At 43.6% G+C, this 16,632-nt stretch overlaps 1 protein-coding gene across 9 annotated transcripts in view; it reads right to left on the bottom strand.

The window, feature by feature from the left end:
• Positions 1-16,632, bottom strand: part of LOC137346878 (uncharacterized) — a 398,647-nt gene that overhangs the window by 329,635 nt on the left and 52,380 nt on the right. For 8 of the 9 annotated variants that reach the window (XM_068010837.1, XM_068010836.1, XM_068010841.1 and 5 more), the window contains 2 exons: positions 13,104-13,231; positions 3,789-3,906 (listed from right to left, as the gene is read on the bottom strand). In XM_068010837.1, the coding sequence (XP_067866938.1) occupies positions 3,789-3,906; positions 13,104-13,231 (246 nt within the window). Of the gene's footprint in view, positions 1-3,788; positions 3,907-13,103; positions 13,232-14,883; positions 15,038-16,632 lie in introns of all 9 variants that reach the window. The other variant, XM_068010843.1, reaches the window with a different exon arrangement.

The following is a 16,632-nucleotide window of genomic DNA, read 5'->3' as shown; positions in this document are numbered from 1 at the left end:
AGCAGCCTGTTTTATCCCAGATGGTGTTGAGCTTCTTGATTGTTATTGCAGTTGCAGCCATCCAGGCAAGTGGAAAGTATTTCATCACACTCTTGACATGAGATGTAGAGGAAAGGATAGCGAAGATGATTCTCGACAGGGGCGAGAGTAACAGGGTAGTTGTTATGGGGGACTTTAACTTTTCAAATATCGACTGGAAATACTATAGTTCGAGTACTTTAGATGGGTCAGTTTTTGTCCAGTGTGTGCAGGAGGGTTTTCTGACACAGTATGTAGACAGGCCAACCAGGGGCGATGCCACATTTGATTTGGTACTGGGTAATGAACCCAGCCAGGTGTTAGATTTAGATGTAGGTGAGCACTTTGGTGATAGTGATCATAATTCAGTTAGGTTTACCTTAGCGATGGGCAGGGACAGGTATATACCGCAGGGCAAGAATTATAGCTGGGGGAAAGGAAATTATGATGCGATTAGGCAAGATTTAGGATGCGTAGGATGGGGAAGGAAACTGCAGGGGATGGGAACAATCAAAATGTGGAGCTTATTCAAGGAGCAGCTACTGCGTGTCCTTGATAAGTATGTACCTGTGAGGCAGGGAGGAAGTTGTCAAGAGAGGGAGCCGTGGTTTACTAAAGAAGTTGAAGCGCTTGTCAAGAGGAAGAAGAAGGCTTATGTTAGGATGAGACGTGAAGGCTCAGTTAGGGCGCTTGAGAGTTACAAGCTAGCCAGGAAGGATCTAAAGGGAGAGCTAAGAAGAGCAAGGAGAGGACACAAGAAGTCATTGGCGGATAGGATCAGGGAAAACCCTAAGGCTTTCTATAGGTATATCAGGAATAAAAGAATGACTAGTGTTAGATTAGGGCCAATCAAGGATAGTAGTGGGAAGTTGTGTGTGGAATCAGAGGAGATAGGGGAAGTGTTAAATGAATATTTTGCGTCAGTATTTACAGTAGAGAAAGAAAATGTTGTCGAGGAGAATACTGAGATTCTGGCTACTAGGCTAGATGGGATTGAGGTTCACAAGGAGGAGGTATCAATTTTGGAAAGTGTGAAAATAGATAAGTCCCCTGGGCCAGATGGGATTTACCCTAGGATTCTCTGGGAAGCTAGGGAGGAGATTGCAGAGCCTTTGTCCTGGATCTTTATGTCGTCATTGTCGACAGGAATAGTGCCGGAAGACTGGAGGATAGCAAATGTTGTCCCCTTGTTCAAGAAGGGGAGTAGAGACAGCCCTGGTAATTATAGACCTGTGAGCCTTACTTCGGTTGTGGGTAAAATGTTGGAAAAGGTTATAAGAGACAGGATTTATAATCATCTTGAAAAGAATAAGTTCATTAGCGATAGTCAGCACAGTTTTGTGACGGGTAGGTCGTGCCTCACAAACCTTATTGAGTTTTTCGAGAAGGTGACCAAACAGGTGGATGAGGGTAAAGCAGTGGATGTGGTGTATATGGATTTCAGTAAGGCGTTTGATAAGGTTCCCCACGGTAGGCTATTGCAGAAAATACGGAAGTATGGGGTTGAGGGTGATTTCGAGCTTTGGATCAGAAATTGGCTAGCTGAAAGAAGACAGAGGGTGGTGGTTGATGGCAAATGTTCATCCTGGAGTTTAGTTACTAGTGGTGTACCGCAAGGATCTGTTTTGGGGCCACTGCTGTTTGTCATTTTTATAAATGACCTGGAAGAGGGTGTAGAAGGGTGGGTTAGTAAATTTGCGGATGACACTAAGGTCGGTGGAGTTGTGGATAGTGCCGAAGGATGTTGTAGGGTACAGAGGGACATAGATAGGCTGCAGATCTGGGCTGAGAGATGGCAAATGGAGTTTAATGCGGATAAGTGCGAGGTGATTCACTTTGGAAGGAGTAACAGGAATGCAGAGTACTGGGCTAATGGGAAGATTCTTGGTAGTGTGGATGAACAGAGAGATCTTGGTGTCCAGGTGCATAAATCCCTGAAGGTTGCTACCCAGGTTAATAGGGCTGTTAAGAAGGCATATGGTGTGTTAGCTTTTATTAGTAGGGGGATCAAGTTTTGGAGCCACGAGGTCATGCTGCAGCTGTACAAAACTCTGGTGAGACCGCACCTGGAGTATTGCATGCAGTTCTGGTCACCGCATTATAGGAAGGATGTGGAAGCTATGGAAAGGGTGCAGAGGAGATTTACTAGGATGTTGCCTGGTATGGAGGGAAGGTCTTACGAGGAAAGGCTGAGGGACTTGAGGTTGTTTTCGTTGGAGAGAAGGAGGAGGAGAGGTGACTTAATAGAGACATATAAGATAATCAGAGGGTTAGATAGGGTGGATAGTGAGAGTCTTTTTCCTCGGATGGTGATGGCAAACACGAGGGGACATAGCTTTAAGTTGAGGGGTGATAGATATAGGACAGATGTCAGAGGTAGTTTCTTTACTCAGAGAGTAGTAGGGGCGTGGAACGCCCTGCCTGCAGCAGTAGTAGACTCGCCAACTTTAAGGGCATTTAAGTGGTCATTGGATAGACATATGGATGAAAATGGAATAGCGTAGGTCAGATGGTTTCACAGGTCGGCGCAACATCGAGGGCCGAAGGGCCTGTACTGCGCTGTAATGTTCTAATGTGCTTTGTAAAAATGGAAAGGCTTTGGGGAGTTGGGAGGTGAGCCACTCACTGCAGAATATCCAGCCTCTGACCTGTTCTGGTAGACACAGCATTTATGTGGCTGAGCCATCTGAGTTTCTGGTCAATGATAATGACCTGGCTATTGATAGAAAGGAATTCAGTGATGGTTGTTCAGGTCTGAAGTTTTGTTATTTGACAATAAATACCTGGTAGTTCAAGATAATAGGGTGAACAGGTGTTGGGTGTTAATTAGTTAAGTGTATTCAAGTGTGTATATATAAAGAAGAGCCAGCCAGCACTGCCTAGCGGTGTTGTTTGGAGAGTCGAAGTAAGTTCTGTGGTAAGCAATCTCCACCAAAGCATCCTAGTCTCAGTGTCTTCTACACAAACAGACTTGGATTTTTCTCTAACAATAGTAATGTCACTGAAAGTCAAGGGGAGCTGCTTAGGCTTTCTCCTGTAACTGGTTATTGCCTGGCACTTACATGCTGCAAATGTTACTGCCACTTATCAGTTCAAATCTGAATGTTGTTCAGATCTTGCTGCATATGGGCAAGGACTGCTTCATTATCTGAGGAATTGCAAATGGAGCTGAACATTGTGAAATCATAAGTGAACATCCCCACTTCTGACCCTATGATGGAGGAAGGTCATTGATGAAATAGGTAGTTGGCCTTAGAAAGTTGCCAAGAGCAACTCCTGCATTGATGCCCTGAGAATGGGATGATTGATCTCCAACAACCACAACCATCTTCCTTTGTGCTAAGTTTGACTCCAGCCACTGGATTGGTGCAGGCTTGGAGGGCTGAAGGGCCTGTTCCTGTGCTGTAATTTTCTTTGTTCTTTATTCCCTGATCCCAATTACCTTCAGTTTTACTAGGGCTCCTTGGTACACACTTGGTCGAATGCTGCCTTGATGTTAAGTGGAGTCACTCCTACCTCAGTAGGAGAGTTTAAGTAGCCCATAGAAGGAGTGTGCTTGATAGGCATATTCTCTTTCCTTGCTTTCTTCTGTTGTAAGAACTGTGATATGTATCATAGATACTTTGTTAAAACATACCAACACCATAAATATTTACCATTGTCATATGAATGCCCTGAAGTCTTCAGCTGATAATCTCACTGAACTTCTATAATTAATAAGCTACTGCAAATCATTCTTTTAAATAGGACTACCTTCCCTCCACTGTTACCTTTTGTGTTGGACAGATAAAGACTCCAGGTGAACTTTCTCAAGTCTGGTGGAAAAGTGTGGTTGAACAAAAGGTGCAATTTGGATTTCATATCTGGCCACTTTTGTAATAGAGTCACCTAAAAAGGAAAAACAAACCCTTTCAGGTGAAAGAAATAGTTATCAAAAATTAAACCTATTAGCGTTTGCAAATGAAGCTACTGTTCTCGTCCCAGCAGCTATAATATGATCTCTTTGTGTCTAGTTTGAAAACAGCTCCCATGAATTCATAACCCCCAGCACCTCGCCCCTTCCCATAGCACCATCCCATGCAATCACACGAGATGTAGTATCTGCCCTTTTACATCCTCTCTCCTCATCATCCTTTCAGGTGAAGCAGTGATTTACTTGTACTTCTTTCAAGTTAGTATACTGTATTCGCTGCTCACAATGCGGTCAGCTCAACATTAGGGAGACCAAACGCAGATTGGGTGACCTCTTTGTGGAACACCTGAAGTGATTTATGACTTTAACTTCATATAGGGACTAAACCAAATCAAGCGTACATCCCTATGAGTCTTCCTTAATTAAGTTCAAACTAGACAGATTCCTACAGACACTTAAATAAAAGCAAAATACTGCGGATGCTGGAAATCTGAAATAAAAACAAGAAATGCTGGAATCACTCAGCAGGTCTGGCAGCATCTGTGGAAAGAGAAGCAGAGTTAACGTTTCGGGTCAGTGACCCTTCTTCGGAACTGACAAATATAAGAAAAGTCACAGATTATAAGCAAGTGAGGTGGGGGTGGGGTAAGAGATAACAAAGGAGAAGGTGTAGATTGGACCAGGCCACATAGCTGACCAAAAGGTCACGGAGCAAAGGCAAACAATATGTTAATAGTGTGTTGAAAGACAAAGCATTAGTACAGATTAGGTGTAAATACACTGAATATTGAACAGCAGCAAGTGCAAACCTGAAAAAAACAGTGGGTAAGCAAACTGAACAAACTAAGATGAAATTAAATAAATGCAAAAAAAGATTGTAAAAAATTTAAAAAAGAATGTAGAAAAAAGGAAGAAAAAATAACTAAAAATGAAAGTAAAATGGGGGGGCTGTTATGCTCTGAAATTATTGAACTCAATGTTCAGTCCGGCAGGCTGTAGTGTGCCTAATCGGTAGATGAGATGCTGTTCCTCGAGCTTGCGTTGATGTTCACTGGAACACTGCAGCAATCCCAGGACAGAGATGTGAGCATGAGAGCAGGGGGGAGTGTTGAAATGGCAAGCAACCGGAAGCTCAGGGTCCTGCTTGCGGACTGAGCGGAGATGTTCTGCAAAGCGGTCACCCAGTCTGCGCTTGGTCTCCCCAATGTAGAGGAGACCACACTGTGAGCAGCGAATACAGTATACTACATTGAAAGAAGTACAAGTAAATCGCTGCTTCACCTGAAAGGAGTGTTTGGGGCCTGGGATAGTGAGGAGAGAGGAGGTAAATGGGCAGGTATTACACCTCCTGCGATTGCAGGGGAAGGTGCCCTGGGACGGGGACGAGGTGGTGGGGGTAATGGAGGAGTGGACCAGGGTGTCGCGGAGGGAACGATCTCTTTGGCATGCTGACAGGGGAAGGGAGGGGAAGATGCGACTGGTAGTGGCATCACGCTGGAGGTGGCGAAAATGGCGGAGGATGATCCTTTGGATATGGAGGCTGGTGGGATGAAAAGTGAGGACAAGGGGAACCCTGTCACGGTTCTGGGAGGGAGGGGAAGGGGTGAGGGTAGAGGTGCGGGGAATGGGTCGGACACGGTTGAGGGCCCTGTCAACCACAGTGGGGGGAAATCCTCGGTTGAGGAAAAAGGAGGTCATATCAGAAGCACCGTCATGGAAGGTAGCATCATCAGAGCAGATGCGTCGGAGACGGAGAAACTGGGAGAATGGAATGGAGTCCTTACAGGAGGTAGGGTGTGAAGAAGTGTAGTCGAAGTAGCTGTGGGAGTCGGTGGGCTTATAATGGATATTGGTAGACAACCTATCCCCAGAGATGGAGACAGAGAAGTCGAGGAAGGGAAGGGAAGTGTCAGAGATGGACCATGTAAAGGTGAGAGAAGGGTGGAAATTGGAAGCAAAGTTGATAAAGTTTTCTAGTTCGGGGCGGGAGCAGGAAACGGCACCGATACAGCATTTATTTAATTTCATCTTAGTTAGTTCAGTTTGCTTACCCACTGTGTTTTTCAGGTTTGCACTTGCTGCTATTCAATATACAGTGTATTTACACCTAATCTGTACTAATGCTTTGTCTTTCAACACACCAATAACATATTGTTTGCCTTTGCTCCGTGACCTTTTGGTCAGCTATGTGGCCTGGTCCAATCTACACCTTCTCCTTTGTTATCTCTTGCCCCACCCCCACCTCACTTGCTTATAATCTGTGACTTTTCTTATATTTGTCAGTTCTGAAGAAGGGTCACTGACCCGAAACGTTAACTCTGCTTCTCTTTCCACAGATGCTGCCAGACCTGCTGAGTGATTCCAGCATTTCTTGTTTTTACTCCTACAGACACTTGTTTGGGACCAAAGAACTGAACTAGTCTTCCCTCAAAGAAAGAAAACTAACAGAGAATATTACTATCTTTCGGATAGCCTATTTAAAAAATAATTATAGCTAAGTCATAAATGTTCCAGATATTATAAGGGTCTGGGAAACTCTCTTCAATAAGTATCTCCCCACTTAAGGAAACACAGAGAGGGGGTTCTTGTAGTTGTATCCAGAACGCTACATGAGACGATTTATTAACTTTTATATATTAAAGAATTGAACATGCAATACACTCTAAGTAGCTAAGTATACTACAATATCAAAAATTACTAAAAGACGTAAAACATATCTTATTTCTAAAATATGATCAAAAACTTCAACCTTGATAATGTTGCAGCAAAATATCTTAGAATATCCATCAAAATTCAAAGTAAACTGTTACCTTAAAATTCCCCGAGTAAGCCTCCTGCTTAACAAGACAAAACATTCTCGGTTAAGAGCAGAATTCTCTTGTCATGCAGTCAGCCGTTCTTACCATAGATTGAGAAGCATTGATGAGGAATTCAATACTTCTGTTTTTTTGATTCAAAACTCTCATGTTGATGCTGTTTCTAATCTATCATCTCATCTCTTGAATGTAGGTGTTACCTTTCTGTGTGGGTTTTTCCTGCTTTTGTAATCCATATACTACCATTCCCACTTAATTTATTTGCTGAGAATTCCCTTCTCCTGAAGTTGTGAGCTTTTATCTGGTCAAAATGTTTGTAATTGGGTTTACTTGGCATCTGTTCTTGTAAGTACCATTCGATTTTGTGATTTATCATCTGTAATTGTCCTTTTATTTTATTTATTTAGAGATACAGCACTGAAACAGGCCCTTCGGCCCACTGAGTCTGTGCCGACCAACAACCACTCATCGATACTAACCCCACAGTAATCCCATATGCCCTACCACCTACGTACACTAGGGGCAATTTATAACAGCCAATTTACCTATCACCTGCAAGTCTTTGGCGGTGGGAGGAAACCGGAGCACCCGGAGAAAACCCACGTGGACACAGGGAGAACTTGCAAACTCCACACAGACAGTAACCAGAATTGAACCCGGGTCCCTGGAGCTGTGAGGCTGCGGTGCTAACCACTGCGCCACTGTGCCTTGTACCATCCTCTTAAATCAGTTTGTCTATATCACTAACACTATCAACTAATTAAGTTTACAGTTATCAGTATGGACCTCGTCTCGCATGTCTTGGTGTGTTTCATCTTCTAATTCCATTGTAACAGAGACCTTGGAACGGATTTTTTAACTTAAAAGGTGTTTCTGGTTCACATTCTATTGCAACAGGGATGTTTATGGATTTTTAACTCTGCCCTTAAAAGGGAATTTCAGTGAGTCTTGAAAACTGACCATTTATTCAATCTTTAATTCTACAGTGTGGCTTTCGAGCAGAGAGATCAACCATTGACATGCTGTTCTCCCTTGATCAGATACAGGAGAAATGCCGCGAACAACAGATGCCCCTCTACATTGCTTTCATTGATCTCACCAAAGCCTTTGACCTCGTCAGCAGACGTGGTCTCTTCAGACTACTAGAAAAGATTGGATGCCCACCAAAGCTACTAAGTATCATCACCTCATTCCATGACAATATGAAAGTCACAATTCAACATAGCGGCACCTCATCAGACCGCTTTCCTATCCTGAGTGGCGTGAAACAGGGCTGTGTTCTCGCACCCACACTTTTTTGGGATTTTCTTCTCCCTGCTGCTCTCACATGCGTTCAAGTCTTCAGAAGAAGGAATTTTCCTCCACACAAAATCAGGGGGCAGGTTGTTCAACCTTGCCCGTCTAAGAGCGAAGTCCAAAGTACGGGAAGTCCTCATCAGGGAACTCCTCTTTGCTGATGATGCTGCTTTAACATCTCACACTGAAGAGTGTCTGCAGAGTCTCATCGAAAGGTTTGCGGCTGCCTGCAACGAATTTGGCCGAACCATCAGCCTCAAGAAAACGAACATCATGGGACAAGACGTCAGAAACGCTCCATCCATCAATATTGGCGACCACGCTCTGGAAATGGTTCAAGAGTTCACCTACCTAGGCTCAACTATCACCAGTAACCTGTCCCTAGATGCGGAAATCAACAAGCGCATGGAAAAGGCTTCCACTGCTATGTCCAGACTGGCCAAGAGAGTGTGGGAAAATGGCACACTGGCACGGAACACAAAAGTCTGAGTGTATCAAGCCTGTGTCCTCAGTACCTTGCTCTATGGCAGCGAGGCCTGGACAACGTATGTCAGCCAAGAGCAACGTCTCAATTCATTCCATCTTCGCTGCCTCCGGAGAATACTTGGCATCAGGTGGCAGGACCGTATCTCCAACACAGAAGTCCTCGAGACAGCCAACATCCCCAGCTTATACACACTACTGAGTCAGCGGCGCTTGAGATGGCTTGGCCATGTGAGCTGCATGGAAGATGGCAGGGTCCCCAAAGACACATTGTACAGCGAACTCGCCACTGGTATCAGACCCACCGGCCGTCCATGTCTCCGCTTTAAAGATGTCTGCAAACGCGACATGAAGTCCTGTGACATTGATCACAAGTCGTGGGAGTCAGTTGCCAGCGTTCGTCAGAGCTGCGGGGCAGCCATAAAGGCGGGGCTAAAGTGTGGCGAGTCGAAGAGACTTAGCAGTTGGCAGGAAAAAAGACAGAAGCGCAAGGGGAGAGCCAACTGTGTAACAGCCCCGACAAGCAAATTTTTCTGCAGCACCTGTGGAAGAGCCTGTCACTCTAGAATTGGCCTTTAAAGCCACTCCAGGCGCTGCTCCACACACCACTGTCCACCTCCAGGTGCTTAGCCATTGTCTCTCGAGATAAGGAGGCCAAAGAAGAAGAAGAAGAATTCTAAAAGATATAATGTATTAATTATATCTAAATTCTTCCTAATTAAGCCTATTATACCTATGTTTCATCACACACCTCCGCTCAGTCCGAAAGCATGACCCCGAGCTTCCGGTTGCTTGCCTTTTCAACACAGCCCCCTGCTCTCATGCCACATTTCTGTCTTTGGCCTGCTGCAGTGCTCCAGTGACCATCAAACGCAAGCTTGAGGAACAGCACCTCATTTTCCGATTCGGCACTCTACAGCCTTTCAGACTGAACATTGAGTTCAAAAATTTCAGAGCATGACTGGCCCTTTTTCATTATTAGTTTATTTTGTTTTATCATTTTTTTACCATGTGCTGCCTTAAACTGGGTTTTTCATGTTTATCCTTTTGGCTAGGGCTGTTCATTATTCTGTCATTAACACTCTCTCTGTCCTAATGCTTTGTCTTTCATCACACCATTAGCACTCTCTCTTTGCCTTTAACCCGTGACCTCCTTGTCAGTTAATCTCTCCGGCCCTCTGTCCTATCACACACCTTCCCTTTTGTTTTCTTTCTCCCCACCCTCGCTTTACTTGCTTAAAATTTATTACATTTCTAACCTTTGCCAGTTCTGATGAAAGGTCAGACTTGAAACATTAATTCTGTTTCTCTCTTCAAAGATGCTGCCAGACCTGCTGAGTTTTTCTAGTACTTTCTGTTTTTATTTTAGTCCCATTTCCCCACTCTATTCCCATAATCCTGCAAGTTTATCTTCCCCAAATGCCTATCCAATTTCTTTTTGAAATCGTTCATCGTCTCCGCTTCAACCACCCTCAAAGGCAGTGAGTTCTACTGTGAAGATTGACACAAAATATCTGTTTAACATCTCTGCCATTTCCTTATCTTGCATTAGAATTTTTCCTGTCTCTGCCTCTCAGGGATCCACATTTACTTTTGCTAATCTCTTCCTTTTCAAATACTTGTAGAAGTTCTTACAATATATTTTTAAATTCTCTCCATCACTTTCTTGGTCATCCTTTGCTGATTTTTAAAACCCTCACAATCCTCAGGCTAACAACATTCCTCTCATTAAATTTGCTTGCGAGCCATAGCTGTACCACTTTACCAGTGGAGCTGTATTCCTCCAGGAAATGTAAATTTGTTGTGAATGATTGCTTTAAATGTTTGCCATTGCTTATCTACTGTCATAGAGTCGCACAGCGCAGAAACAGGCCCTTTGGCCCACAACGTCCATGCCGACCATATTGCCTATCTATACTAATCCCACCTTCCTGCATTAATTCCATATCCCTCTATGCCTTAAATAAAAACAAAATACTGCGGATGCTGGAAATCTGAAACAAAAACAAGAAATGCCGGATTCACTCAGCAGGTCTGGCAGCATCTGTGGAAAGAGAAGCAGAGTTAACGTTTCGGGTCAGTGACCCTTCTTCGGAACTGACAAATATTAGAAAAGTCACAGATTATAAACAAGTGAGGTGGGGGTTGGGCAAGAGATAACAAAGGAGAAGGTGCAGATTGGACCAGGCCACATAGCTGACCAAAAGGGCACGGAGCAAAGGCAAACAATATGTTAATGGTGTGTTGAAAGACAAAGCATTAGTACAGATTAGGTGTGAATATACTGAATATTGAACATCAGCAAGTGCAAACCTGAAGAAGAACAACCTGAAAAAAACAGTGGGTAAGCAAACTGAACAAACTAAGATGAAATGAAATAAATGCAAAAAAAGATTGTAAAAAATGTAAAAAGGAATGCAAAAAAAAGGAAGAAAAAATAACTAAAAATGACTAAAAATGAAAGTAAAGTGGGGGGCTGTCATGCTCTGAAATTATTGAACTCAATGTTCAGTCCGGCAGGCTGTAGTGTGCCTAATCGGTAGATGAGATGCTGTTCCTCGAGCTTGCGTTGATGTTCACTGGAACACTGCAGCAATCCCAGGACAGAGATGTGAGAATGAGAGCAGGGGGGAGTGTTGAAATGGCAAGCAACCGGAAGCTCAGGGTCCTGCTTGCGGACTGAGCGGAGATGTTCCGCAAAGCGGTCACCCAGTCTGCGCTTGGTCTCCCCAATGGCGAGGAGACCACACTGTGAGCAGCGAATACAGTATACTACATTGAAAGAAGTACAAGTAAATCGCTGCTTCACCTGAAAGGAGTGTTTGGGGCCTGGGATAGTGAGGAGAGAGGAGGTAAATGGGCAGGTATTACACCTCCTGCGATTGCAAGGGAAGGTGCCCATTACCCCCACCACCTCGTCCCCTTCCTCACCTGACTGTCATATCTGTTAATCTAATTTCTCAATTTACCTCAGCCAATGCTCCCACATACCTCTATAATTGACTTTTGTTTAAATTTAAGATGCAAGTTTCGGGCTTAACCACATCACTCTCAAATGACATTTTGGCATATTGTGATCACTCTTTCCTGGAGGAACATTTACGATAAGATTACTAATTAATCCTGTCTTATTACACCATACTCGATCTAAAATTAGCTGTTCTCAAGTTGGATCCTTGACTATTGCTGTCGAAAATAGTCTCAAATGAATTCTGTGAACTTGACCTCACACTACTTTTGCCAATTTGGTATGCCCAGTCTATGTGAAGATTACAGTCCTCCATGATTATTGTTATGTCAATGCTGGGCTAACAACATTAGAGAAAATCAATTAGTATATACAAACCAGAGGGGGAGAAAAAAATTTATTCGAAAGCTGAGTGGGATGAAGAAAAACAGGCAGGCAACATAAGGGAAAACAGTCAAGGGACCTCTAATCACATTAAAATATAAGAATACTTAAATAAAGGATAGAGTCCATTAAAGATGTAAAAGGTGAACAAAAGAATGACATAAACAACTAAAAAAGTGCTTGGCCTCAGTTTTTACAGAATGGAAGTGGGAAAGAAAGAACACAATAAGAAGTAGATCAATTCAAGAGAGGAGAAGTGAACGAACCAGAAAACTACTGAGCAGTCAGCTTAATGTCAATAACAGGTGAATGCAGGCAGACTTTGTGGTGGAGTGGATGTGGGGTGAACTTGTGCAGGCCATAATACCAGATAAAATTAATACTCATTGAAAAAGACATGGATTCATTAAGGACAGCCAGCATAGAGTTATAAAAGACAAGTTATGTCTGACAAATTAAGTGTTTTTTTTTAAGGGAATAAGAATACATCGATAAAAGAAATGAAGTGGATGTTCTGTATATGGATTTTCAAAAGTTGTTTGATAAATTGCAGGCTTGTTGATAATATTAAAGCATTTGGTAATAAAAAGGAGTATAATAGCGTGAATGGGAAACTGGCAAAGGGGAAGGGAACAAACAGTAGTGGTTAATGAATGTTTTTCAGACTGCGGAGATGTAATAAGTGATGATTACCCCTCAGGCCAATGTTAAGACCAATACATATAAATGATCTGATCTTGGCTTTCGGGGGCTCAATATCAAGTGACTGCTTGTGTGAACAAATGAGGTAAGGAAATGATCAGGTTTGGATGTGCGAGTTCCATGGAGAAACAAGCTGCTAACAGTCACCAACCTCACATGAGAAGATAGGTCGAGTTATGAGAGAAGGGAAAAGATCGGAAAATTAAAATTTTCATTCATCTCCATATGTAAGGTTACAGCACTGCATACCAAGATGTAACAGACACTCAGACATTTTATTTCAAGTTACTTGTAACAAATCTTTAAATGTGCTAATAATTTTTTCTGAACTAACGCAAAGAGGAAAATATTGGGGTTAATGTCATTAATTGAATGGGCAAATTGAGCCTGGTAATGAATAGATAACTTCAGTTAATATTTACAAAGTTCAGTGTAGCACTAGGAATGTTCTTACATGAAACTGTTAATAGCTGGGTGCTTGCATGGTGCACATCACCAAGATTGTTAAAGGAAACAAACTCACCACTCCATCTTTGATGTGACTCAGAACTGTCTCACTCTTAGTTTGCAGTGTTTTGCCAGAGAGGTGGTTGCCAATCTGTTCCTCCAAGGAAGAGTTTATCTGACTCATAAGTGCTCTGTGGGTGTTTCCTGTAGAGGGTAATGAAAACATTAGCTATGAATAATCATGTTTAACTCACAAGTTATTTCTTGAGTAAAATAAACTTCGTGCAAAACCCAAATAGATCAGTACTGTGCGACTTTCATTAGGGTAATGACAATGCTTGGAGTAAAATTGGCGCCTGCCTTTGATCTACATCCTTTTCCTTTCAGGGCGGTGCTCAGTTATGAAGGCACCCTCTTTTTCCCCTCCTCACTGGATTCCCTCAGCCTCCATCGATGGATCCCTGCCTTGGACATGCAGCTCTAATACATGACTGATAGACAACATGCCCTTAGACCACTACTAATGCTGCTGATGACTGACTGCCTGTTGTATGGATGTAACTTTTTCTCTTCCCTTCCTCACCTTGCCTGGAGTATGAGATCAAAGGCTTCAGACCTTATCTGATGGGGCGAGGGCAGCAAGTGGTTGGGAACAATGACTCTCTTGCCTCTCCTATTCATAATCCTAGATATCAAATATTGTTTAGAATTAGCAGCCCTGATAAAGTAGGAAGTGTAACCATAGTGAATAAAAACAAGAAAACAAGAAATAGGAGCAGGAGTAGACCAAATGGCCCATTGAGCCTGTTCCGCCATTCAATACCATCATGGCTGATCTTAGACTTCAACTCCACTTTCCCGCCCACTTGCCATATCCCTTGATTCCTTGACAGACTAAAAATCTGCTTATCCCAGCCTTAGATGTATTCAACGATGGAGCATCCACAACCCTCGGGGGTATGCTAGCATGTTACAAACGCCGCATCAGATTAATCTGTTTTCACTTTTATTTTAATTACAATTCTTGTTATTTTCACCTGTTACAATCAGGTGAGGAGGGACCGAAGGGCTCCCCTCTTTTCCCTCTCCTGTTGACCACAACAGGTTTATTTCTTTTTGAAAGGATCTACTTGCCAATTCAGTGAGTGTTTAACTGTTTACGTGCTGCGATCATAAAAAGAACCAATTGGACAGGTTTTCTTGAGTTTAACAAAGAAAGAGGTTAGCTTTATTGTAGTTAAACCAATCTAAGTAAAATAATAAAATACACTCTGAATATCACACACATAAATAGGTTAGAGTGGGGAAGGATAGATTGGTCAAATTAGAGTCCAGAGAAATAAAAGGGTTATACAGTCTGTGGAGGTTGGTGACTTAGTTGGCTTCAGGCTGAATTTGGTGTTTGTGCAACTTTCCTTTGGTGGTCCTGAGGCTTTCAATTTGAAGAAATGGATAGCTGATTTGGCTGTTCTCTTGGAGACAGCAGTGCAGTAGAATTCCTTCAAGGACTCTCCATCTGCAGCAGGGACATCCCTGGATGGTCACGATCAGCAAACAGGGTTTGAAGCTTGCAAGGTGGATTGGAGGCAGTGGAAGGAAGAAGGGACCCCATTCAGGTCATCTCTCATCAGTGTCAAGCTGCTTTGTCTCCTTACTGCAGAGAAAACACCAGCTTAAGCACACAAAGGGTGGGCCTTTCACATGACCGTCACCCAGTGATTTATGCATGGTCGTTACTACTAGTGTATTCCCTGTTGCAACTTAAATAGTCCATGTCTAGGAATCCCTTCTCACAGTTAGAGTCCCATTGTTCAAAGTGATTTGGTTTGAGTGATTTGTCTCTACCAGTTGAATACCTTGACGGATTGCTAATGGAACAGGATAGGTGGTTCATTCAGATTACCCAGGTCATTGTCCTTGATGGGTCTGTGCAGACATGCTGTCTCCATCTCAATGCTTTAGAATGTGGAAAGTACAGTGATGCACTGCCAGCATCGAGTCACCTTTTATCTGTTTTAAAAAAAAATTCAATTCAGGTTTCCAACTGGTGGATTAAAAATCGTCATTCGAAATAAAGCACGTTTCCACACCTTGCGAAATGAAATGCGATGACAGGTGCATTTCATTATAAGGTTGTAAGTAAAAAAAAACTATACACACATATTCATCCTGAAACACTCACTTATCAATCTTACACGACCATAGTTATGCGCTGGTTAAGTTTTCATCTGGGATGATTCTGTGTTGAGTTAATCTTTGGATAAAGCATCAGATATCACATTGTTTTTCCCTGCAATGTTGGTAATCTTTAGGTGGTAAGGTAGCAAAATAAGGCTCCATCGAAATAGCTTTGCATTCTGGGTTTTGAATTTCTCCACAAATGTCAAGGGATTGTGGTCGGTATAAGCTACAGTCTCTCTGAGCTGGATTTTACGGTGGGTGGGGCAGGAGCTGTCCAGCAGCAGAAAAGTCGGTGGCGATCTCGCCTCTGCTGGGCCTGGGGATCAAGACTGGATTTTACGGTCCCCAGGCCCTTAGTTGGTCTTGGCCACTTCATTGAGGCAGGAAGTCCTGCCTAATGGAGTTGCCGGCCAATTAACGGGCGGCAGCTCTTAGGCCCAGCAGCGCCACTGGGAGCAGTGACCACTGCTGGGACTGCAACCCAGCTTCAGGATGAAGATGATGGACAGCACCGGAAAAGAGGTAAGTTTTTGGGGCCTCGCCCAGGGGCAACGATCGGGACCTGGCGAGGCAAGGGGGGAGTTGGTTGGACATTGGGGGCAATTAGGGCTTCGGGGGTGGACCTCTTTGGGGCACAGCAGACCCGATCAGGAGGGCCCAGCCCCAGAAGGCCGCCTAGTTTTATCAGGTGACCTTTCTGAGCCCTCAGCCACTGTAAAATACCCCGTGGCGGCGGGCAGAGGCCCTTAAGTGGCTGTTAATTGGCCACTTAAGGGCCTTGATTGGCCCGGGGCGGGTGGGCTGTTTTTCATCACTGCTGCCTGTGTAAATTGGCAGCAGAGGCGGGAGCGGGTCGTGAAGGGCCCCTCCAGCCTCCCACTCCATTTTATGCATCTCCCACCAGCCCGCTCTTTTGTGGGGGGAGTAAAATTCTGGCCTCTATATCCATTTCGGATATGTACTTAAAAGTGCTTGACACTTTAAATGGTTTGTTCAAGTGTGGAACTGCCAGCACCTGTTTGTTGATTAAGATGGCTTTCAGCCCTTCGAAAGCTGTTTGGCACCTCCCTGACCACATTACCTTTGCTCTTTTCTGTAACAAGTCTGTCCGTGGGGCAACTAGAGTGCTGAGTTTTGGAATGACCTTGCAGTAGAATCCACACATCCCCAAAAATCGCATTATTTCCTGTTTAGTGGGGACAGGAAAATCCATCAGCGCCTGTACCTTCGCTGCTCTTGGCAGCACCCGCCCTTGACCAACAACATGCCTTATATAGGTTACTTAAGCTTTAATGAACGCGCTCTTTGCGAGATTTACCACTAGGTCAGCCGACTGTAACCTTTGGAAAAGGGCTTCTAAACCGGTCTGGGTGGTCCTCTCAGGTGTCACTGGATACTAACAGATCATCCTGGTACACTACACA

The sequence above is a fragment of the Heterodontus francisci genome, chromosome 30 (genome assembly GCF_036365525.1).
Source record: "Heterodontus francisci isolate sHetFra1 chromosome 30, sHetFra1.hap1, whole genome shotgun sequence".
Classification (NCBI taxonomy): Eukaryota; Metazoa; Chordata; class Chondrichthyes; order Heterodontiformes; family Heterodontidae; genus Heterodontus; species Heterodontus francisci.
Note: the sequence above shows the minus strand (reverse complement) of the source record. Positions and strands in the feature narration are given on the sequence as shown.